The sequence below is a fragment of the Salvelinus namaycush genome, chromosome 21 (genome assembly GCF_016432855.1).
Source record: "Salvelinus namaycush isolate Seneca chromosome 21, SaNama_1.0, whole genome shotgun sequence".
NCBI classification, from domain to species: domain Eukaryota; kingdom Metazoa; phylum Chordata; class Actinopteri; order Salmoniformes; family Salmonidae; genus Salvelinus; species Salvelinus namaycush.
In genome coordinates this window covers 20,409,348-20,433,242 of record NC_052327.1, presented here as the reverse complement: position 1 = coordinate 20,433,242, position 23,895 = coordinate 20,409,348, and the positions used below count along the sequence as shown (strand labels likewise).

Genomic DNA, 23,895 nt, shown 5'->3' with positions numbered 1-23,895 from the left:
AATCTAAAAATAATATGAAGCTATCCTCAGTTATTAGGTCTGAGTAGTCAAGTATGTCTAATACTAGTCTGACATTGTTAGAAATATGTCTGTTCCTCATGAAGCCAGACTGTGTTTCATCAATGATTGCATCCAGGACTTCTTTAATTCTTTTAGCAAGTAGTAAGGCTAATATCTTATAGTCATTATTAACAAGACAAATTGGACGCCAGTTATGATGAGCAGCACTTCTTTTTTAGGCTTAGGTATCAGTGTTATTAACCCCTGACTCATTGTAGGAGGGAGAACATTGTTTTAAATACTCTCTAAAAAGACTTTAAATAGGAAGGGAGCTATTTGTTCAGAAAATAATTTGTAAAATTCTTATGTAATTCCATCAACACCTGGTGATTTATTGTTCTTTAAATGTTTGATAGACTCTATAATCTCTTCAACTTTGATGGGTTCATCAAAGTTGACATCGTGGCTACCCTCAACTGACCCTGCTCTATCTGCGGAAATGGGGAGTTTCTCGACGCGACAACGTTTTTTTACGCAAGGGAGTGGACGCAGTTTAATGACCGTCAGTGCTATCCGGAATCAATGGGACGTCCCTACCCTAAACCCGAACCATTTTACTTCTCAACTTCAATGGGGTAGGGACGTCCCAAGGATCAATAGCACGGACCATTTAATGACTTGTACACTACCAAATCACAAGACTGAGCTCGCAAGAAGTCTGATTGGCATGATTAATTAGCCAATAGAGCTCAACCGGTCTGTTTGATTGACTGGTACTTTAGTTGTGGCAAAATTACTGTTGTCACTGGCACAGCCACACTAATTAAAACAAAAATGTGCTTTTTGGTCTTAATTTAAGGTCAGGCATAAGATCAGTCGTGTGGTTAAGGCTATGCTTAAGGTTAGATTTAAAATAAGATTTTAAGAAGATAAATTGTAGAAATAGGCGGGGTTTAGCCATAATTATGTCTTTGTGGCTGTGGTAACTAGTGACGACCAAAAGACATTGGTATCTGGTGTGTGCCTGCCTGCCTGCCTGCCTGGTTGTGGTGGGGGAAGGGGTCGTTGAAGTTGATGGAACCGCCATCTTGAAAAGTGCCATCTGACAGTCTAGCTACATTTTCTCGCCTGTCAGAATCCGTTGAAAACACTTTTTTTTCTTCTTAGGATTCGTGGCTTTTTTGTTGTTGACACTTTAGGCTAATGACCCAATAAGCTACATGCCGGGGACTCACCATTTACCGTTGTTTATTGGTACGTACTTGCTAGCTAGTGCATGCAGTTCAGGAGACAGGAACAGCTACTGAGCTAGCTAGCTAGAGCAACATTAACTACCCATTTCTCTTTAGCTACCGGTAACTTAGCTACACCGATGTATTTATAAGTACGAATCGTCTTTACTTGTTATTGTACTCGATAGATAGCTACGATACGTTAGTCTTATTGTGTGTGAAAAGCCACTGCACTGGGGTCCATTGAAATGCACTATGTTGTTTGCTAGATAACGCTAGTTAGCCGTATTTCAGACCAGTGTGTTATACACGGTTCGGTTTGGCCTGTCTGCGTTGGTTAGCTGGAAAATGCTAACTGACGTTATCTATCTTGCGCCCACCGTTTGGATATTGATGTTAACGATATACTGTTAGATGTTGGCTTCGGTATTTTTTTGCCAGTTAACGTTAGATAGCCATCTAGAGGCGTCAAGTTGTTGACGGGAACTGGCTAACGTTAGCTAACAAAAAAATATTTGGCTAACGTTAGTTGGCTACCTAGGAAGCGTTAGCTTTTTGGGTAACGTCAAAGTAGCTAGTTTGCGTTAATGTTAGTAGTTTGTGAAAACCACGTCAGCTGTAACTACGTTACTTCAATAACTCTGGTAAACGGACGTTGTTAGTTGTCCGCAGCGAACCTACTTAACTAGCTATCAAGCAGCTGTCTATTGTGTTAGTTAGCTAAACTCGGCAAAGTAAACGTCCTCTCACTGTCAACTGCGTTTATTTTCAGCAAACTTAACATGTGTAAATATTTGTATAAACATAACAAGATACAACAACTGAGACATTAACTGAACAAGTTCCACAGACATGTAACTAACAGAAATGGAATAATGTGTCCCTGAACAGAGGGGGGGTCAAAATCAAAAGTCAGTATCTGGTGTGGCCACCAGCTGCATTAAGTACTGCAGTGCATCGCCTCCTCATGGACTGCACCATATTTACCAGTTCTTGCTGTGAGATGTTACCCCACTCTTCCACCAACGCACCTGCAAGTTCCCGGACATTTCTGGGGGGAATGGCCCTAGCCCTCACCCTCCGATCCAACAGGTCCCAGACGTGCTCAATGGGATTGAGATCCGGGTTTTTCGCTGGCCATGGCAGAACACTGACATTCCTGTCTTGCAGGAAATCATGCACAGAACAAGCAGTATGGCTGGTGGCATTGTCATGCTGGAGGGTCATGTCAGGATAAGCCTGCAGGATGGGTACCACATGAGGGAGGAGGATGTCTTCCCTGTAATGCACAGCGTTGAGATTGCCTGCAATGACAACAAGCTCAGTCCGATGATGCTGTGACACACCGCCCCAGACCATGATGGACCTTCCACCTCCAAATCGATCCTGCTCCAGAGTACAGGCCTCGGTTTATCGCGAGACAAAACCGCGACTCGTCAGAGAAGAGCACTTTTTGCCAATCCTGTCTGATCCAGCGACGATGGGTTTGTGCCCATAGGCGACGTTGTTGCCGGTGATGTCTGGTGAGGACCTGCCTTACAACAGGCCTACAAGCCTTCAGTCCAGCCTCTCTCAGCCCGTTGCGGACAGTCTGAGCACTGATGGAGGGATTGTGTGTTCCTGGTGTAACTCGGGCAGTTGTTGCCATCCTGTACCTGCCATCTGCAGTCCTCATGCCTCCTTGCAGCATGCCTAAGGCACGTTCACGCAGATGAGCAGGGACCCTGGGCATCTTTCTTTTGGTGTTTTTCCAGAGTCAGTAGAAAGGCCTCTTTAGTGTCCTAAGTTTTCATAACTGTGACCTTAATTGCCTACCGTCTGTAAGCTGTTAGTGTCTTAACGACCGTTCCACAGGTGCATGTTCATTAATTGTTTATGGTTCATTGAACAAGCATGAGAAACAGTGTTTAAACCCTTTACAATTAAGACCTGTGAAGTTATTTGGATTTTTACGAATTATCTTTGAAAGACAGGGTCCTGAAAAAGGGCTGTTTCTTTTTTTGCATAGTTTACATGTTAGCTTGGTCGTTTTGGCATAGTTTCAGGATTTTCCGGCTCAGGCTAAGTGTTGAATTTAGCTAGCTAGTTCAGTTTCTGACCCCTATAACCACAACTAACTTGGCTGGATAGTTAGTCCCAGGCTGTCCTGAGACATGGATGTTGGTTACTTAGCTAATGCACAAAAGTATGTAGTCTTGCTAGCTGATACAGTAAGAACAACACTGAACAGCAAATGGGGCTAAATGGCAATGTAACCCTTTGCTCCCAAGGCAGTGCATTACATTTGACAAACAATAGTGTACTAAAAGAAGGTTGCCTATACAAAAACACATCAAGTTATGACACATTCTGGTTTAGTTTACATGAAACAGAATGTTACCTTGGGCAACCCCTGGGTTTCAGTTTTACACTGTCACTGGAATAGTCATATGTGTATAGTTGAGTAACCAACCATACATTACTGTGTTGTGATTTAGTTGACAAATAGTTTTTGTCTTCACCCACTGGAGATTGGCTATTCTGCATTTGTCATATTTTCGTCAATTGAGACAGATGGGGCTATTCCTTAAATCATGGAATTAAGTGTTCATAAGCTTTCTCAGTAGCTGGTAGAGCAAACACTTCAGCACCAGGCCATAACCATATAAATAACCATATAACAGATGTAAACCAGCAGCTGAAAGTGCTTATTTTTTGTTGGGCTCTTGGGTGGCGATAAAACAGTTTTCCTGTCGTTATTTGATCGCCTGTGGTAGACAGAATTTAATGCCAGACAACAACCAATGTTGTGCATGACATTCATTTTGACATCTTCAATTTATTGTATTTTATAGAGCGGTGATTGAGTTGCACACTTTCATCAAAGAATGCGCCTGGACAGGGACCAATGTCAATGGTCCCTCAGCACAGCCCCGATGCTCAGTCTATTAATACACTTTCTTTTCTCAGCCATTCACTTATCTGAGGTGCTGCTTAGCATAAGCCAAGATGGCTTCACTGTAACCTTTAACCCTATTTCTCCCAGGCTTCCCCACAAGATGGGAATTCCTAGCAAATACTTTGACTTTTATTATTTTTTTACCAGAGGGCCAGGTGTACACAGTGGGAAATTCTGTTTATCTTTTGAGGCGTATGCCTAGTGTGTGCACTGAACATGTTATGCTGCTTTGTTCCTACGGTGAGTGAGTTGACACAGTGTTCTATATTGCCACTTAAGATGTGACACAAGGTGATTTGACTAAGCACACTGTTCTGAACTAACAATGATCTTGCCAGTATGTTGAGTGTGGAGAGGTTCGCCCAGTAGTGCTTGTCTTAATGCTTTGAAGTTTAAACAAAGTTTAGACTGATTTTGGGGAGAGTTGTTGGGATGCTGACATGTCGACAAGGAAGTGCACTCTTTTCCTATGATGGAAAAGCTATGGTTTACTGGCTCTTTGCCAGAGATTTAAAGTTTGTCTCATGACCTAGACTAAGTATTTGTTTTCACCTGGTTAACACTTCTTATTTAGAAGGTAATCTAACACAAAATAATTAACTTATATTACTACTTGTTTCAGTAGCATGTGACCTTAACGTAAGAAATCTTACTGTTAGTAAGAAAATGTTCCATTACAATGAGTAATATGCTAATTTATTTTTTGTTTGTTTCAGGTGTGCGTTGATCTGTTGAGGTTGAGGTGGTCGTTCTGCTGCATGTGTCAAAAAGTCTGTCTTGTCACTGCTGCCTGTGGAGCCTGTAATGGGCCAGAACTCCCAAAGAGCAATATCATTTTATTTTTAACCTCTGGACTCTATCCCAGTCAGGTACATTTGTGAAGCTGTCTGTTTGACCACCACCTACTTTCTATTTGACCACCTCATCTCAACCCACATTGTGTACTTTGTGTCACTGAGTGCTTTCCCATTGTCTTATGAATGTTTTCCTTCCTTGCAGAAGCATCATGTTTTGGAAGTTTGATTTACACACGACGTCCCACATCGACACCCTCCTGGAGAAGGAAGATGTGACTCTGACAGAGGTGATGGACGAGGAGGATGTCCTGCAGGAGTGCAAGGCCCAGAACCACAAGCTGGTGGACTTCCTGGTACGGCCTCAGTACATGGAGGACCTGGTAACTTACATCACGCAGGAGCCAAGTGATGATGTGGAGGAGAAGATCAAGTACAAGTAAGTGGGATTCACACACTAGGCCAGGATATACTTACGGATATATGCCAATTTTGAGAACGATTTCTTGTTTTATTTCAGTTTCCCTTGCATTTGTTTACCTCAAGGGAATTCCCCCTACAATTGCTAGACAGTCAATTATATAGGACCTTTGATGTGCTCTTTTGTGTGGTAGTGGTACTGTATTAATTGATCATTAAATGTTCTACTTCTATGCTATTTTCAGGTACCCCAACATATCGTGTGAACTCCTTACCTCGGACGTTGGACAGATCAATGACAGACTGGGAGAAGATGAACGTTTACTAATGAAACTTTATGGCTTCTTGCAAAATGAATCTCCACTAAACCCTTTACTGGCCAGTTTCTTCAGCAAGGTCCTGAGTATCCTCATCGGTAGGAAACCGGAACAGGTGAGATCAATACAAAACGCTTGTATAAACCACACGGGTTTTAAAAAGTGTATGACTTTTCACGAATGCTCCGGGAGAAAAGATTGTCCTTTGACACATCCTTAAACTTCAACTATCTCTTGCAGATTGTGGAGTTTCTGCGGAAGAGGGAAGACTTTGTGGACTTGATGATTAAACATATAGGGACCTCTGCCATCATGGACCTGCTGCTCAGAATGCTGACCTGCGTTGAACCACAGCAGCTCAGACAAGATGTCTTAAATGTCAGTGTTGTTATTTGGTTTACTTCGCGTTTTGGTCTTCTTTTTTTAGTGTGTGTTCAATTATTGACCTCTATCATCTTCTCCTCCCACAGTGGCTGAACGAGGAGAAGGTGATCCAGAGGCTTGTTGATATGGTCCAGCCTTCTCAGGATGAGGATGTAAGTCACATTTCATCAGCAGTTTGTTTGGCGTCCTGTTGCTCTTTTACAGTGTTTTACAGTCTCTCTCTTCATCATCCAGAGGCACTCCAACGCATCCCAGTCTCTGTGTGAAATCATCCGCCTCAGCAGAGATCAGATGTTCCAAGTGCAGGGCTGCTCAGAGCCTGACCCATTACTGGCCACACTAGAAAAGTAAGTCTCTACAACCTGTTTCTGTTTTTTTTTCCCAAGAAAGAATACTCATTATTACTGTCATCATCGTTAATGACTTTGGCACAACAATAAAATAACTTAATTAACTAACCTACTCATTCAAGGGTTTTTCTTTATTTTTACTATTTTCTTCATTGTAGAATAATAGTGAAGACATCAAAACCATGAAATAAAACACATGGATTCATGTAGTAACCAAAACAAGTGTTCAACAAATCAAAATATATTTGATATTCTTCAAAGTAGCCACCCTTTGCCTTGATGACAACTTTGCACACTCTTGGCATTCTCTCAACCAGCTTCATGAGGTAGTCACCTGGAATGTATTTCAATTAACAGGTGTGCCTTGTTAAAAGTTAATTTGTGGAATTTCTTTCCTTAATGTGTTTGAGCCAATCGGTTGTGTTGTGACAAGGTAGGGGTGGTATACAGAAGATAACCCTATTTGGTAAAAGACCAAGTCCATATTATGGCAAGAACAGCTCAAATAAGCAAAGAGAAACGACAGTCCATCATTACTTTAAGACATGAAGGTCAGTCAATCTGAAAAATGTGCTAACTTTCAAAGTTTCTTCAAGAGCAGTCGCAAAAACCATCAAGCGCTATGATGAAACTGGCTCTCATGAGGACCGCCACACGATAGGAAGACATGGAGTTACCTCTGCTGTAGAGGATAAGTTCATTAGAGTTAACTATACCTCAGATTGCAGCCCAAAATAAATGCTTCAGTGTTCAAGTAAGAGACATATCAACATCAAATGTTCAGAGGAGACTGACTGAATCAGGTCTTCATGGTCGAATTGCTGTAAAGAAACCACTACTAAAGGACACCAATAAGAAGAGACTTGCTTGGGCCAAGAAACACGAGCAATGGACATATTAGACTGTGAGTCCAGATTTTTGGTTCCAACCACCGTGTCTTTGTGAGACGCGGAGTAGGTGAACAGATGATCTCTGCATGTGTGGTTCCCACCGTGAAGCATGGAGGAGGTGGGTGCTTTGCTAGTGACACTGTCGGATTTATTTAGAATTCAAGGCACACTTAACCAGCATGGCTACCACAGCATTCTGCAGCGATACACAATCCCATCTGGTTGCGCTTAGTGGGACTATCATTTGTTTTTCAACAGGACAATGACCCAACACACCTCCAGGCTGTGTAAGGGCTATTTGACTAAGGAGAGTGATGGAGTGCTGGATCAGATGACCTGGCCTCCACAATCACCCGACCTCAACCAAATTGAGATGGTTTGGGATGAGTTGGACCGCAGAGTGAAGGAAAAGCAGCCAACAAGTGCTCAGCATATGTGAGAACTCCTTCAAGACTGTTGGAAAAGCAGTCCAGGTGAAGCAGGTTGAGAGAATGTCAAGAGTGCAAAGCTGTCAAGGCAAAGGGTGGCTACTTTGAAAAATACACTTTTTGCTTACTACATGATTCCGTATGTTCATAGTGTTTATGTCTAAATTATTCTACAATGTAAAAAAAATAGTCAAAATAAAGAAAAACCCTGGAATGGGTAGGTGTGTCCAAACTTTTGATTGATACTGTACATGTCCCTTTCTCTCAGACAAGAGACTGTGGAGCAGTTGCTGTCCAACATCTTTGACAAAGAGAAAAATGACTCTGCAATAGTCAGTGTAATTCAGATTCTCCTGACACTCTTTGAGACACGAAGACCAGCGTAAGTTAACGATATCCCATTTGAAAGTTTTATGTGTCATATTTGTTTTGTGACACTTTCTGATGTACTGTTCTGTCGTTTGCAGGTTCGAAGGCCATTTGGAAATCTGTCCTCCTGGTATGAGCAACCCGTCCTTCTCAGTCAATCAGAGCATTCTGGAGGCTGTCAGACCCAGGCTCAAAGACTTCCATCAACTGCTGCTGGAACCCCCAAAGGTAATACAGTACTTTACATATACTATATACACAAAAGTATGTGGACATCCCTTCGAGTTAGTGGATTCGGCTGTTGCAGCCACACCTGTTGCTAGAAGGTGGGATCTCCACAGACAAACTTTGGCAGTAGAATGGCCTTACTGAAGAGCTCTGACTTTCAACGTGGCACTGTCATAGGATGCTACCTTTCCAACAAGTCATTTTTATGCCCTGCTATAGCTGCCCTGGTCAGTTGACCAGGGCAGCTATAGCAGGGCATAAAAATGCCTTGAAGTGGAAACGTCTAGGAGCAACAGCGGATCAGCCGCGAAGTGGTAGGTCACACAAGCTCACAGGACGGGATCACTAAGTGCCAAAGCTCGTAGCGTGTAAATATCGTCTGTCCTCGGTTGCAACACTCACTACCGAGTTCTAAACTGCCTCTGGAAGCAATGTCAGCACAAGAACTGTTCGACGGGAGCTTCAAGAAATGGATTTCCATGGCCGAGCATCCGCACACAAGCCTAATATCACCATGCGCAATGCTAAGCGTCGGCTGGAGTGGTGTAAAGCTCACCGCCATTGGACTCTGGAGCAGTGGAAACACGTTCTCTGGAGTGATGAATCACGCTTCACCATCTGGTAGTCTGACAGACGAATCTGGGTTTGGTGGATTCCAGGAGAATGCTACCTACCCGACTGCATAGTGCCAACTGTAAAGTTTGGTGGGGGAAGAATAATGGTCTGGGGCTGTTTTTCATGGTTCGGGCTTGGCCCCTTAGTTCCAGTATACAACGACATTCTAGACAATTCTGTGCTTCCAACTTTGTGGCAACTGTTTGGGGAAGGCCCTTTCCTGTTTCAGCACGACAATGCCCTAGTGCACAAAGCAAGGTTAATGCAGACATGGTTTGTCGAGATTGGTGTGGAAGGACTTGACAGAGCCTTGACCTCAACCTCATCGAACACCTTTGGGATGAATTGGAACGCCGACTGCGAGCCAGGCCTAATCGCCCAAGATAAGTGCCTGACTTCACTAATTCTCTTGTGGCTGAGTGGAATCCCCGCAGCAATGTTCCAACATCTAGTGGAAAGCCTTCCCAGAATAATTTAGGATGTAGCAGCAAGGGGGGGGGACCAACTCCATATTTCCCATGATTTTGGAATGAGAAGTTCATCAAGCAGATGTCCACATACTTTTGGTCATGTACTGTCGTCTTACACACACACTAAACATTGCAGATATTTCAGGCCATTTCAGTTAGCTAAATAGAGGTTTTTCACTTTGTTATTAACTTGAAATAAATATAACTACCACAATATTTTAAATAAACTATTACTACATTTCTCTGTTTGTTGTGATCCTGCTATCTTAATCTCGGTTTAACTTTGAGTCATATTTATCTTCAGAGTGGGTGGTCTTTCCTCTAAATTGACTACAAGTGCAGTCCACTCTACAAGTTCACTCCAATGGCGGTTGTTTGAGTTACCAACTGAATGAGAGCCTGATTGTTTCTTTCATCACCATATTTGCAGAAGAATATCATGAAAACCACATGGGGAGTGCTAGACCCCCCAGTGGGCAACACCCGGCTGAATGTGGTCCGTCTAGTGGCCAGCCTCCTGCAGACCAACACTCATATCATCAACATGGAGCTGATTAACCTCAACACTCTAGGAGTCATACTCGTAAGTTTCCTGTCTTTTATATTTTACACATGGTTTTTAGTACTAGTTGTTCCTGCCGTAATCAGCACCTGGATTTAGACTGCTATGCACAGGGATTTCTGTCTTTCATGACACTAGTTCCTTTACTACCCCCTTCTCATAACTAAGGTCAACAGGGATGATGCACACTTCAACAACTTGGTTTGGAACATTTTCTTATTAAATAAATGTATGGGGTTTTTTTTAAACAAAAAAAACTATCTGTTTATTCTCAGGACATGTACTTCAAATATATATGGAATAACTTCCTGCATTTACAAGTTGAAATATGCACTGCAATGATCCTAGCGATGCCCCCAGCCCAAAGTGAGAACCTCAAAATCAACAGTGATCAGGAGACTGTCAGAGAAAGCCACCTCATCAATCATGTGAGGCTTCAGCACCCTTTTCTTTACATCTAGAATGGTACTCATCAGACAAGTCAATCAACTATTTTTGTGCGCTGTGGTTTAGCTGTTTCAGAAGTGCCAGTTTATACAGAGAATTCTTGATGCATGGAGCTCCAATGAGAAAGCGCAGTAAGTACTGTTATTATTAATGATATATGTGTCTAGTTGTTACTAGACCACTGCAGATTTGTTTTTTATATCTCTTGTGAGCTCTTGGGTTTTTCCCCTTGCGAAGGCTCACAGAAATGTCACCACAATGTGCTGGTAGGCTTCAGTAAGTGTTTCCTGTTGCAGGGCTGAGGGTGGACGTAGACAGGGCTACATGGGCCATTTGACCAGAATAGCGAACTCAATAGTGCACAACAGCGACAAGGGCCCCAATGGTGCACAGATACAGCAGCTCCTCTCAGGTGAGTGGGCTTTGACACCCAAAAGGAATGAGGTTGTTGGAGCGAAAAAACAATCCTTACTATATCCTGAAAGGAGGTGGAATAGACTCATCTTGTTATTTCTCTGTGTTATTTCAGAGCTCACGGAGGAAGACAGAGAGAGATGGGAGACCTTCATTTCTGGTCAGCTAGCTGACACAAACAAGAGAAACACTGTAGACCTAGTAAGTCTGATAGACACCTCAGTTACTTAATGGCAAAATATGTTTTCAGAGTACACTGTTACACAGTATTTACACTGACGTACTGAAAGGTGAAGTGCCAGTAATGCCAAAGCTGTTTGAAGGATGTCTCGTGGTTGTCCTCTTAGTAATAAGGTTGGTTGCATTGTGCACTAGGTGAACACACACCATATTCACTCATCCAGTGATGACGAAGTAGACTTCAAGGACAGCGGATTCCACCAGGATTCCTCTTTACAACAAGTAAGTCTATAACTGGATGAGACTATATAAATGCTGCTAAATCTCCATATTGATACTTAAATTTTTTTATTGTTAACATTATTATACACTGCTCAAAAAAATAAAGGTTACACTTAAACAACACAATGTAACTCCAAGTCAATCACACTTCTGTGAAATCAAACTGTCCACTTAGGAAGCAACACTGATTGACAATAAATTTCACATGCTGTTGTGCAAATGGAATAGACAAAAGGTGGAAATTATAGGCAATTTAGCAAGACACCCCCAATAAAGGAGTGATTCTGCAGGTGGTGACCACAGACCACTTCTCAGTTCCTATGCTTCCTGGCTGATGTTTTGGTCACTTTTGAATGCTGGCGGTGCTTTCACTCTAGTGGGAGCATGAGACGGAGTCTACAACCCACACAAGTGGCTCAGGTAGTGCAGCTCATCCAGGATGGCACATCAATGCGAGCTGTGGCAAGAAGGTTTGCTGTGTCTGTCAGCGTAGTGTCCAGAGCATGGAGGCGCTACCAGGAGACAGGCCAGTACATCAGGAGACGTGGAGGAGGCCGTAGGAGGGCAACAACCCAGCAGCAGGACCGCTACCTCCGCCTTTGTGCAAGGAGGAGCACTGCCAGAGCCCTGCAAAATGACCTCCAGCAGGCCACAAATGTGCATGTGTCAGCATATGGTCTCACAAGGGGTCTGAGGATCTCATCTCGGTACCTAATGGCAGTCAGGCTACCTCTGGCGAGCACATGGAGGCCCCACAAAGAAATGCCACCCCACACCATGACTGACCCACCGCCAAACCGGTCATGCTGGAGGATATTGCAGGCAGCAGAACGTTCTCCACGGCATCTCCAGACTCTGTCACGTCTGTCACATGTGCTCATGTGGCCTGCTGGAGGTCATTTTGCAGGGCTCTGGCAGTGAGCTGATGATGGAGGTTGAGCTGCACTACCTGAGCCACTTGTGTGGGTTGTAGACTCCGTCTCATGCTCCCACTAGAGTGAAAGCACCGCCAGCATTCAAAAGTGACCAAAACATCAGCCAGGAAGCATAGGAACTGAGAAGTGGTCTGTGGTCACCACCTGCAGAACCACTCCTTTATTGGGGGTGTCTTGCTAATTGCCTATAATTTCCGCCTGTTGTCTATTCCATTTGCACAACAGCATGTGAAATTTGTCAATCAGTGTTGCTTCTAAGTGGACAGTTTGATTTCACAGAAGTGTGATTGACTTGGAGTTACATTGTGTTTAAGTGTTCCCTTTATTTTTTTGAGCAGTGTACTTGTCTAGTAATAGTAGTACTGATTTTGTGAATTTTAACGAATATTAAACGTGTCTTCCAATTGTAAGTATGCTTGTGCTCTTAATCTTTAAACGATTAACCTATAGCTACAGTATTAGTCAATTGTTTTGAAGTACTTGAAGTTTTTTGTAGTGCCAAGACTATATCATTATCGTTGGTCCTGGGTTTGCCAGGCCTTTTCTGATTATCAGATGCAACAAATGACGTCCAATTTTATTGAGCAGTTTGGCTTCAATGACGAAGAGTTTGCCGATCAGGATGATGTCGTGGAGTGAGTACTGAATCCTGCATGTTTTCTTCATAACCTGCTATTCTACTGGTTGGGAGATTTCAATAAGGGTGTGGGGTGACTAGACTGGTGTTCTATTAATACATTCTTTGCTTCCTTAACAAAGGACTGGGAATCAGTTTCTTTCTCTGTACAAAGGTTTAGGTTACATACATGTTTGCAATTAACATTTACATATGAAAATAAAATGCCACTGTTTGGATAATGATATCTCTAGTGTGGGGGAAAGTAAGTGGTAGGTTAATTGGATGCCAGTTTGAATTCAGCAACCCGTGAATGTCAAATGTTCTTATTACATTTAAGTAGCTCATATTATACAGTTCTACCATTAAAGTAGATTGCCTGTGTCACTTTCAATTAAGACTGATGCTTTGCTTGGACCAGAGTCCAGATAGTAACTTTGTAATTGGTAATTGCAAAACAGTTTAAAATAATTTTTTCTTGATCAAAATGGGGCTTGTGGTGGGTGTGGCCATGGGTGTGGCCTCTGACCAAACATTTGAGGCCCTCCTGTTGGCCACAGTGACAATGTAGCTGTTTTAAAGCTCACTTCCTGCAATTCTACACATTTTGCCATCCCTTACGCTATCTGAGTCAAATATCCCTTTTCTACCAAGATGTTTTTCCGCCAACCTTATCATCCTGCCAACTTTTACCGCCTCTTCTTTATATCTGAAAGGTATTGCCGGTATCAAAGCCCAAAAAATGTTCTGCCAAACGACCTACTAATCATTTCAGTAAAGTTCTGCCTACGGCATAGTATGAAACGTTACCGTAATGCTTTGGCACCCACTACGCTCTTAAACTCTTGGTGGTTGCTAGACAGCCAGTTATACATTTTGCAAGACATGTCGCTTCACCCATCTCTTCTCATAGCCCACCACATGCACTTTTATCTTAAACATAACTGGATGGATACAAAGAATTACTGTGGGAATAAATATCACTGAATGATGAAACTATTGGAAAAAAAGTATGTGCAATTGAAGGCATGTATCAAGTTGTTGCTTACTGAAACGTCCCAAAGTCATCCAATTCTTAATAAATTTGAAGCAAAAGCCTACTAGATTATAATTTCAGCACTGTTTTGATTGGGACGGCACAATTGCGCTGCTTTGAGACAAGTGTGGGGACTCATCTTGGTAAATCAATAAACTTTTTTAAATCTCTGTTTTGAATATTGTTTAGGATAGAATTACTTGCCTAGTTAAATAAAAACATTTTTTTAAATACCATAAATCCTATGTGAAAGCAGCAGAATATTATAAAATCAATCATAATTTGGGGAATTTTTGATTCTCCCTAACTGTCTAGCTTTTACTTAGGGGATTGTTTGTTTTGAAAGATCTTATTTAAAAATGTATCCGTTATCTTTCCTACATACTTAGGTCCGTTATCTTTCCTACATACTTTCTGGTTTTAGTAGTTTGTTTACACTGAAAAACGTCTTTCCATGTACTTTTTTTTAACTCTTTGGACATAGGCGGCCCGAGGAAAAACACTTAGGCGACCCGCCCAAGACTTTTCTATGCAGAGTAAAAACCCTGCATAATTCAGTTTAGTTTGGAGTAAATAGCGCACTTCAACCCTGCTCTGTGCCTCTGGCTCTTGTTATGTGGGTGATCTGCTGGCGGTTGGGCCCCTGAGGAGAATGACCAGATGGGAATGGCTGGCTGGAGTTTCTGCATAAAGCTGCTTTCATGTGAATAACATTGTGCCATCCTTCTACCTGTTAATGGGCCTCTGTAGGTAGGCGTCCTGAAGCCATTGTGTTTGGTCATTGTCTAATTAATATAACTAAACTAAACTCTTTTCTTTAACATTTCAGTATTCCCTTTGATAGAATATCAGACATCAATTTTTCCTTGAATACAAATGAAAGTGTAAGTATCTTAATATAATTTAATGCATTTCAAAGGTAGTGAAAGGATGTTAAAATGAATGCCATGTTGTCTTCCATTTGTACTGGAGATCTGTTCAATTCTAGTGAAAATGAGTAAGATAATTTTCCTCAAACTGCTACTTTATTATCTCCCAAAGCCTTAAAGTTTACAATTTTTATAATGCTGTTAGTCTTTACCCTGGGAATTTTTTCAGCCGCAGAGACAGAATGTCTGTTTTGAAGCTAATTTCCTGCAAGGCTACACATTTTGCTATGGCTTATTTCTTGTTCTTATGCTATCTAAGTGATTAAAACACAAGTCAATGGGGGGCCACATGACATTTTTGGAATTTCAGATTCTCCCAGACTAGTTTTTATTTTGGTAATTGTTAGTTCTCAAAGATGATCCTATTTTTAAAAAATAATAATAAGTTGCTCCATTATCTTTTCAACAATCTTTTTACCTGGTTTTAGTCGTTTTAAGTTTACACTGAAAACGTTTTACTTTAGCTAATGCTGCACTCTAGACGTCTGAAGTTCTGTTACCTATGAAAATGATGCACATACATATTTTCTTCCCTTTCCCTTTCTTCCCATTTACAGTAATGAGGAAGTGGAGGCATCATAGCATATCTTTTTGTGTATCTTGTGCTTTACCCTGGTACTGGTGTTGTCTTCCAGGCGAATATAGCTCTGTTTGAGGCCTGCTGTAAGGAGAAGATCCAGCAGTTTGAAGATGCAGGCTCTGATGAGGAGGATATCTGGGATGAGAAAGATGTCACTTTCGCACCAGACGCTCAGAGACGTCCTCGGTACGGCAGCGCCTCTTGACGGATATGTCAATCAAATGACTAACATATCTTCTGAGGCTGATTCAAAGCACCAATTTGGGTTTGGGTGATTTTGATACATTTTCTTGACTTTTGTCCATTCTGTGCCTCCCATTAGGAGCTCTGGCAGCACAGATAGTGAGGAGAGCACAGACTCTGAGGAGGAGGATGTTAAACGTGATCCCTTTGACCCCAACAACGCCAGCTCTGATGACAGAATGGAGGTGGACACTGGTGAGGGATTGTTCCGGGTTGGTGCACTGGGGTTGAGTTAGTGGTTCGTTGGGTAGGTCGGTCTGGTATGATCTTTTCAAGATGATGCCTTGCTTTTTTGTGATGGCTGCCCTGTTTCAGGGCCTCTGTGGACAGCTAACTTTGACGACATACCCATGGACACCGGGAGTTCTACGGCGATGGGAGAATCTGCCCCAGCCTCCACCACCGCTGCCCCAGCCTCCCCCTCCTCCCCTGCGGTTATACCAGAGTCTGCTGGCTGGAGCTCCCCCAACGCCTCCCCTGACAAAGCCATGGGCTGGGCAGACTTCTCTAGAAACTTCTCACCAGTTAGGTAAGGGTTTATCATCCCACCACCCTCAGTCCCAAGGCCTTAGGTGACACTATTGCCACACGTTTCCATATTGCGTTATCCTTCCATGTAGTATGAATAAGGATGGGGGTGACGGGTGTTCTGTTTATTCCCCTGCCTTTCCATGTCTTATATTTGAGTTTGGCTATTTTTAAGAGGACAAATTCAAGACCTTTTCTTGAATCTTCCAGACCCAAAGATCCTTTGAGGAGCAATTCCCCAGTAGCAATGGAGACCTGTATAGAGACAGGAGACCCCTTGGGTGTCAACGCACCAATGCAGCCTGAAGGTGAGGTTTGCCACTGAGCTATACAGGAATAAGTGTGTTACGGCTCACTCTGTGGTCACTGTTATGATGCTGTCCCTGTGTGACGTCGCAGATTCTGACCAGTGGCCAGGGGACGAGGCAGCCCAGCCAGCCAGCTCCCCTGGAGGGAAAGCCGGAGGCTCGGACGCAGAGGAGTCCGTCACCACTGAGACGGTCATCAATGGATCCATGAAGGAAACAGTTAGCCTTACTGTAGATGCCAAAACTGAAACTGCCATTTTCAAGAGGTAAGGCTTTTGATGACTCTGGTCACCAATCCTTCATTTACAACACAGCCATTCACCTCACAGAGCATGTGGAATTGACCTCTGTTTCTTGCCACGTTTTCCCCCTCCTGCACTGAGTGACTTAAATCCATGCAAGGCAGGGACACTCCAGTAGACTTGTATAAATATCTATATACCATTTATGTATCACCAAACCTGCCGAACCTACATTGCTGTCTGTCTGTGTTGTTTGAGAAACTGTCCTTCACTTTAACTGCAACACTTACAACATGAGCTTCCTCTTTCTCTCTGGCGTGCGTGTGGCTTCAGAGTGTTGAAATCTTATCGGTATGTACAGCCAGTCGGGGGGCAGACATCTGCCGTGTCTTGTTTTCATGTCAGCCACTGAGTTTTTTTTTATTATTAATTATTTTGCCATCTCCATTTGCATGTATATCTCCGATGTATTGATTTGGTCGTCGCTTGTCGTCAATGACGTCGTGAATTGGCCGTCAGCCCTCAGGATTAGCCACTCCCAGGCTTTGAGTTGGCCTTGTTCTCCTTTCTGTCGTTGTCCAGGTGGGGGTGTGGATTGGCAGAGGCAGTCTTCAAAATGTATCCGCCACCTCCTTGTGCTGGTGTCTCATTGCCTTTGGTTTGTAGCTCATGGCATTGTGAGGTGGCTGGAATAAACTGGAGAGAGATGAATCTTAGCCTAGCAGTAGTCCTGTTGTCACGCAAAACTCAGCTCTACTAGCAGTAGTCCTGTTGTCGTGCAAAACTCAGCTCTACTAGCAGTGAGCTTTGTTTTTATGCTTGGATCTCAAGTCCAATAGACCTTCAAAATGCCATCTAGCGGCCTCCCGGGTGGCGCAGTGGTCTAGGGCACTACATCGCAGCGTTAGCTGCGCCACCAGAGTCTCTGGGTTCGCGCCCAGGCTCTGTCGCAGCCGGCCGCGACCGGGAGGTCCGTGGGGAGACGCACAATTGGCCTAGCATCGTCCGGGTTAGGGAGGGTTTGGCCGGTAGGGATATCCTTGTCTCATCGCGCTCCAGCGACTCCTGTGGCGGGCCGGGCGCAGTGCGTGCTAACCAAGGGGGCCAGGTGCACGGTGTTTCCTCCGACACATTGGTGCGGCTGGCTTCCGGGTTGGAAGCGCGCTGTGTTAAGAAGCAGTGCGGCTTGGTTGGGTTGTGCTTCGGAGGACTCATGGCTTTTGACCTTCGTCTCTCCCGAGCCCGTACGGGAGTTGTAGCGATGAGACAAGATAGTAATTACTAGCGATTGGATACCACGAAAATTGGGGAGAAAAGGTGGTAAAAAAAAATTTATAATAAAAAATAAAATGCCATCTAGGTAGTTGTAAATATAGTTCACTTTGCCAGGTCATTTTAAATAAGAATGTGTTCTAAATTGACTTGCCTGCTTAAATTAAAGGTTAAATAAATCGTACATAACTGCCGGCCTCAAAGAGAAAATGAACAAGACCCTTACAAATACCCAAATATCCTGGAGTGCGTTAGTTTTGCCTAGTAATTATGACGACGTAGTCGTGGTTTTAATGACAAAAATCAAGACCGATGGCTGACACAACTTTGAATCATTTCGGTGAGTTTCAAAACTGTCATTATCTCCTCGTGTTCTGCTCTTCAAAACAAGCTCACTCTTAAAAAGAGGCAACTGCTGTAAGTGGATGGTCAGAAAATCTAAATGGACTCTTGCTGCTTCTGTCCATTTGCTGTCCATTTTGTTCCTTGCATCCATTTTTAACCGCCATACGCATTTCGACACATTCGTTTGCCCAATGCTTTGATGTGGTCTGTCTCTCCCATTCTGCATGCGTCAGTCTTTTCCGTTCTGTGTCTAAACAGTGGGGGGTTTCTGTCTACTTTTGTCATTCTGAATGTTTGAAATGGCAAGAGCTCTGTAAATGTTCCCTTTTTTCTCTGCAGTGAGGATGTGAAGTTGTCTACCTCAGAGGACGCATCTGCAAAGTACGTGGTGGGGGAGAGTGGAACACCAGAGAAGAGGGTCCCTGCATCTGTCCAGCCTGTCAGCAACTGTTCGAAACCAGGGTCTGGCTCCATGTTGTGAACTTATACCTTCACTGGAACTGTCTTGTACTAGTGAGCTATTTTCAGACATGCTGTTGTACCGGTTCTGTCTCATGATGTCCTATCTTTATTTCTTCCCTTCCACAGTGCACAACATTCAGATGAGAAATCAAAAGTCCCCAGTGACGCTGTTAATGGTCCCCTAGAAGGAACAGCAATGGACGAAGCCAAGTAAGTGTCAGCGAGAATGAGGTTGTGCTGTGGGGTTAGTCTGGCATGTCTAATCACTTGTGATGTGTGTGTCATCCAGTATGTTACACTGTGTCCTCTGTCTGCCCGCCTACAGAACAGAGCAGAGCGTAGCCTCACCGGCGGCAGCTGTGAACGGCCCAGGGTGATGTGTGGTTCCTGCCAGCCTGTTCCTGCCACGCACAGCTCTCTCCCTGGGCCACCAGTAGAGGGCATTGCAAGTCCAGAGTCAGAGCTGCTGCTGCACTAACTTCACCAGATCAGGACCAGCAATATTAATATTAGGCTATTACAGACAGTTGGAACTGAATGAAGAGATACTCTAATGGATACAGTTATTATTATTTTTTTGCATTTGTTTATATACTATTGTTATGAGGTGATCCGTCTGATATTTTGCCACTCCAAGTTAAATAGTAATGTTGCTATAGTTAAAATGATTGTATGAATAAAATATTTTATAAAAAGAAAATGTATACAGAAACGGAAGATACCTGAAATATACCAATTGGAAAACTTGGTGTGATTTTGATAGGGTTTTCCTTCTGCACAAAATCGGATAATTTTATTTCCAGCTACCATACAATGTTAATCGGCAACCCATGTTGGTATGTTTATCAGTACGCTTGTTGGTAGGAATCAAAATAATTTTAAATATTCAAAGGTTTATTTTGCCACAGCTATTATTTGTAAATGTTTCTTGTATACTTTCAACATGAGCAAGATTTGAAAACCTTTGGTATAGTTTTTAACTTAATTTATTAAGGTAGATAATGTTCTGTTACTTAGTGCCATACACATGTTCTCTCCCCGTTGACAACATTAAACTGTACAAACCCAAGGTGAACAACTGTAGGAAATGGTTTCCAGTTGCACGTATCTAGTGAGTGTTAACTGTCTGCAGTCTTGTGGTAAATGGGTTCCATTTTACAACTGTTACAGTACCACTCAAGTCAAACATTCTACCTGCATAATGATGCGTGTGTAATGAATATTCTTGGTATTGCTTCAATCATGCATCAACCATTGATTATTTTTATACAGTGCATATGGAAAGTATTCAGACCACTTAACTTTTTCCACATTTTGTTAAGTTACAGCCTTTGTCAAAATGGATGGTCATTTTCCCCCCCCTCAATCTACACACAATACCCCATAATGACAAAGCAAAAACAGGTTTTTAGAAATGTTAGCAAATTTCTTAAATACAAACCTGAAATATCAAATTTACATAAGTATTCAGACCCTTTACTCAGTACTTTGACGCACCTTTGGCAGTGATTACAGCCTCGAGTCTTCTTGGGTATGACGCCACAAGCTTGGCACACCTGTATTTGGGGAGTTTCTCCCATTCTTCTCTGCAGATCCTCTCAAGCTCTGTCAGGTTGGATGGGGAGAGCCGCTGCACAATTTCAGGTCTCCAGAGACGTTAGATCGGGTTCAAGTCCTGACTTTCCAAAGCCACTCCTGTGTTTTCTTAGCTGTGTGCTTAGGGTCGTTGTCCTTTTGGAAGGTGAAACTTTGCCCCAGTCTGAGGTCCTGAGCGCTCTGGAGCAGGTTTTCATCAAGGATCTCTGTACAGTTGTGGCCAAAAGTTTTGAATGACACAAATATTAATTTTCAAAGTTTGCTGCTTCAGTGTCTTTAGATATTTGTCAGATGTTACAATGGAATACTGAAGTATAATTACAAGCATTTCGTAAGTGTCAAAGGCTTTTATTGACAAGTACATGAAGTTGATGCAAAGAGTCAATATTTGCAGTGTTGACCCTTCTTTTTCAAGACCTCTGCAATCTGCCTTGGCATGCTGTCAATTAACTTCTGGGCCACATCCTGACCGATGGCAGCCCATTCTTGCATAATCAATGCTTGGAGTTTGTCAGAATTTGTGGGGTTTTGTTTGTCCTCCCGCCTCTTGAGGATTGACTGCAAGTTCTCAATGGGATTAAGGTCTGGGGGGTATCCTGGCGATGGACCCAAAATATCAATGTTCTGTTCCCCGAGCCACTTAGTTATCACTTTTGCCTTATGGCAAGGTGCTCCATCGTGCTGGAAAAGGCACTGTTTGTCACCAAACTGTTCCTGGATGGTTGGGAGAAGTTGCTCTCGCAGGATGTGTTGGTACCATTCTTTATTCATGGCTGTGTTCTTAGGCAAGATTGTGAGTGAGCCCACTCCCTTGGCTGAGAAGCAACCGCACACATGAATGGTCTCAGGATGCTTTACTGTTGGCATGACACAGGACAGATGGTAGCGCTCACCTTGACTTCTCCGGACAAGCTCTTTTCCGGATACCCCAAACAATCGGAAAGGGGATTCATCAGAGAAAATGACTTTACCCCAGTCCTCGACAGTCCAATCCCCGTACCTTTTGCAGAATATCAGGCTGTCCCTGATGTTTTTCCTGGAGAGAAGTGGCTTCTTTGCTGCCAATCTTGACACCAGGCCATCCTCAAAGTCTTCGCCGCACTGTGCGTGCAGATGCACTCACACCTGCCTGCTGCCATTTCTGAGCAAGCTCTGTACTGGTGGTGCCCCGATCCTGCAGCTGAATCAACTTTAGAAGACGGTCCTGGCGCTTGCTGGACTTTCTTGGGCGCCCTGAACCCTTCTTCACAACAATTGAACCGCTCTCCTTGAAGTTCTTGATGATCCAATAAATGGTTGATTTAGGTGCAATCTTACTGGCAGCAATATCCTTGCCTGTGAAGCCCTTTTTGTGCAAAGCAATTATGACGGCACGTGTTTCCTTGCAGGTAACCATGGTTGACAGAGGAAGAACAATGATTCCAAGCACCACCCTCCTTGAAGCTTCCAGTCTGTTATTCGAACTCAATCAGCATGACAGAGTGATCTCCAGCCTTGTCCTCGTCAACAAGAGAGAATAACTGACATGTCAGCTGCTTCTTTTGTGGCAGGGCTGAAATGCAGTGGAAATGTTTTTTGGGGGGGGATTCAGTTCATTTGCATGAATTAATTGCAATTCATCTGATCACTCTTCATAACATTCTGGAGTATATGTAAATTGCCATCATACAAACTGAGGCAGCAGACTTTGTGAAAATTTATGTCATTCTCAACTTTTGGCCATGACTGTACTTTGCTCTGTTAATTTTTCCCTAGATCCTGACTAGTCTCCCAGTCCCTGCTGCTGAAAAACATCCCCACAGCATGATGCTACCACCACCATGCTTCACCGCAGGGATGGTGCCAGGTTTCCTTCAGACTTGGCATTTAGGCCAAATTGTTCAATCTTGGTTTCACCAGACCAGAGAATCTTGTTTTCTCATGGTCTGAGAGTCTTTAGGTGCCTTTTGGCAAATTCCAAGCGGGCTGTCATGTGCCTTTTACTGAGGAGTGGCTTCCATTTGACTACTCTACCATAAGGACCTGATTGGTGGTGCTGCAGAGATGGTTGTTCTTCTGGAAGGTTCTCCCGGAAGGTTCTCCCATCTCCACCGAGGAACTCTGGAGCTCTGTCAGTGACCATCTGGTTCTTGGTCACCTCCCTTACCAAGGCCCTTCTCCAATTACTCAGTTTGGCTGGGCGGCCAGCTCTAGGAAGTGTCTTGGTGGTTCCAAACTTCTTCCATTTAAGAATGATGGAGGCCACTGTGTTCTTGGGGACCTTCAATGCAGCAGACATTTTTTGGTACCCTTATCCTGCTCTCTGCCTCGACACAATCCTGTCTCGGAGTTCTACGGACAATTCCTTCGACCTCATGGCTTGGCTTTTGTTCTGACATGCACTGTCAACTATGGGACCTTCTATATACAGGTGTGTGCCTTTCCAAATCATATTCAATCAATTGAATTTACCACAGGGGAACTCCAATCAAGTTGTAGAAACATCTCAAGGATCATCGATGGAAACAGGATGCATCTGCACTCAATTTCGAGTCTCCTAGCAAAGGGTCTGAATATATAAATAAGGTATTTCAGTTTTATATTTGCAAATATTTCGACAAAGCAGTTCTCGATTTGTCATTAAGAGGTATTGTGTTAAACAAATCAAAATATATTTTGAATTCTTCAAAGTTAACACCCTTTGCACACTCTGGCATTCTCTCAACCAACTTCACCTCGAATACTTTTCCAACAGTCTTGAAGAAGTTCCCACATATGCTGAGCACTTGTTGGCTACTTTAACTTCACTCTGTGGGCCAACTCATCCCAAACCATCTCAATTGGGTTGAGGTCGGGTGATTGTGGAGGCCAGGTCATCTGATGCAGCCCTCCATCACGCTCCTTGGTCAAATTGCCCTTACACAACCTGGAGGTGTGTTGGGTCATTGTCCTGTTGAAAAACAAATGATAGTCCCACTAGGCGCAAACCAGCTGGGATCGTGTATCGCTGCAGAATGCTGTGGTAGCCATGCTGGTTAAGTGTGCCTTGAATTCTAAATAAATCAGTGTCACCAGCAAAGCACCATCACACCTCCTCCTCCATGCTTCACGGTGGGAACCACACATGCAGAGATCATCCGTTCACCTACTCTGCGTCTCACAAAGACACGGCCGTTGGAACCAAAAATCTCAAATTTGGACTCATCAGACCAAAGGACTTCCACTGGTCTGATGTCGATTGCTCGTGTTTCTTGGCCCAAGCAAGTTTCTTCTTCGTATTGGTGTGCTTTTAATAGTGGTGGTTGGTGTTCTTTAGTAGTGGTTTCTTTGCAACAATTCTACCATGAAGGCCGTATTCACGCAGTCTCCTCTGAACAGTTGATGTTGAAATGTGTCTCTTTCTTGAACTCTGTGAAGCATTTATTTGGGCTGCAATCTGAGGCTGGTAACTATAATGAATGTGTCCTCTGCAGCAGAGGTAACTTTGGGTTTTCCTTTCCTGTG

The 23,895-nt window shown here is 43.3% G+C and overlaps 1 protein-coding gene across 3 annotated transcripts; it reads left to right on the top strand.

Annotated features, from left to right (window-relative positions):
- Positions 1 to 1,025: 1,025 nt before the first annotated feature.
- LOC120066167 (serine/threonine-protein phosphatase 6 regulatory subunit 3-like) lies at positions 1,026 to 19,899 on the top strand. Of its 3 annotated transcripts, none has more exons than XM_039017335.1 (25): positions 1,026 to 1,254; positions 4,887 to 5,039; positions 5,170 to 5,403; positions 5,630 to 5,816; positions 5,942 to 6,079; positions 6,172 to 6,237; positions 6,320 to 6,432; positions 8,022 to 8,135; positions 8,221 to 8,350; positions 9,866 to 10,018; positions 10,273 to 10,425; positions 10,511 to 10,575; positions 10,741 to 10,856; positions 10,974 to 11,059; positions 11,234 to 11,320; positions 12,844 to 12,890; positions 14,737 to 14,791; positions 15,472 to 15,602; positions 15,739 to 15,854; positions 15,975 to 16,188; positions 16,398 to 16,495; positions 16,587 to 16,761; positions 18,694 to 18,816; positions 18,943 to 19,026; positions 19,142 to 19,899. In XM_039017335.1, the coding sequence occupies exons 3-25, from the start codon at positions 5,177 to 5,179 to the stop codon at positions 19,191 to 19,193; spliced, it is 2,730 nt and encodes a 909-aa protein (XP_038873263.1). In that variant the 5' UTR covers positions 1,026 to 1,254; positions 4,887 to 5,039; positions 5,170 to 5,176; the 3' UTR covers positions 19,194 to 19,899. The 3 variants fall into 3 exon arrangements, with proteins under 3 accessions (XP_038873263.1, XP_038873261.1, XP_038873260.1); XM_039017333.1 differs by having other exon boundaries at positions 12,793 to 12,890; positions 15,990 to 16,188; XM_039017332.1 differs by having other exon boundaries at positions 12,793 to 12,890.
- The last annotated feature ends 3,996 nt before the right edge of the window (positions 19,900 to 23,895 follow it).

Coding starts and splice junctions, on each gene's coding strand:
- LOC120066167 (XM_039017332.1), top strand. CDS start 5,177: ATGTTTTGGAAGTTTGATTTACACACGACGTCCCACATCGACACCCTC. Junction 10,019..10,272: donor ACACTCTAGGAGTCATACTC/GTAAGTTTCCTG, acceptor GTTTATTCTCAG/GACATGTACTTCAAATATAT. Junction 15,603..15,738: donor GACGCTCAGAGACGTCCTCG/GTACGGCAGCGC, acceptor GCCTCCCATTAG/GAGCTCTGGCAGCACAGATA.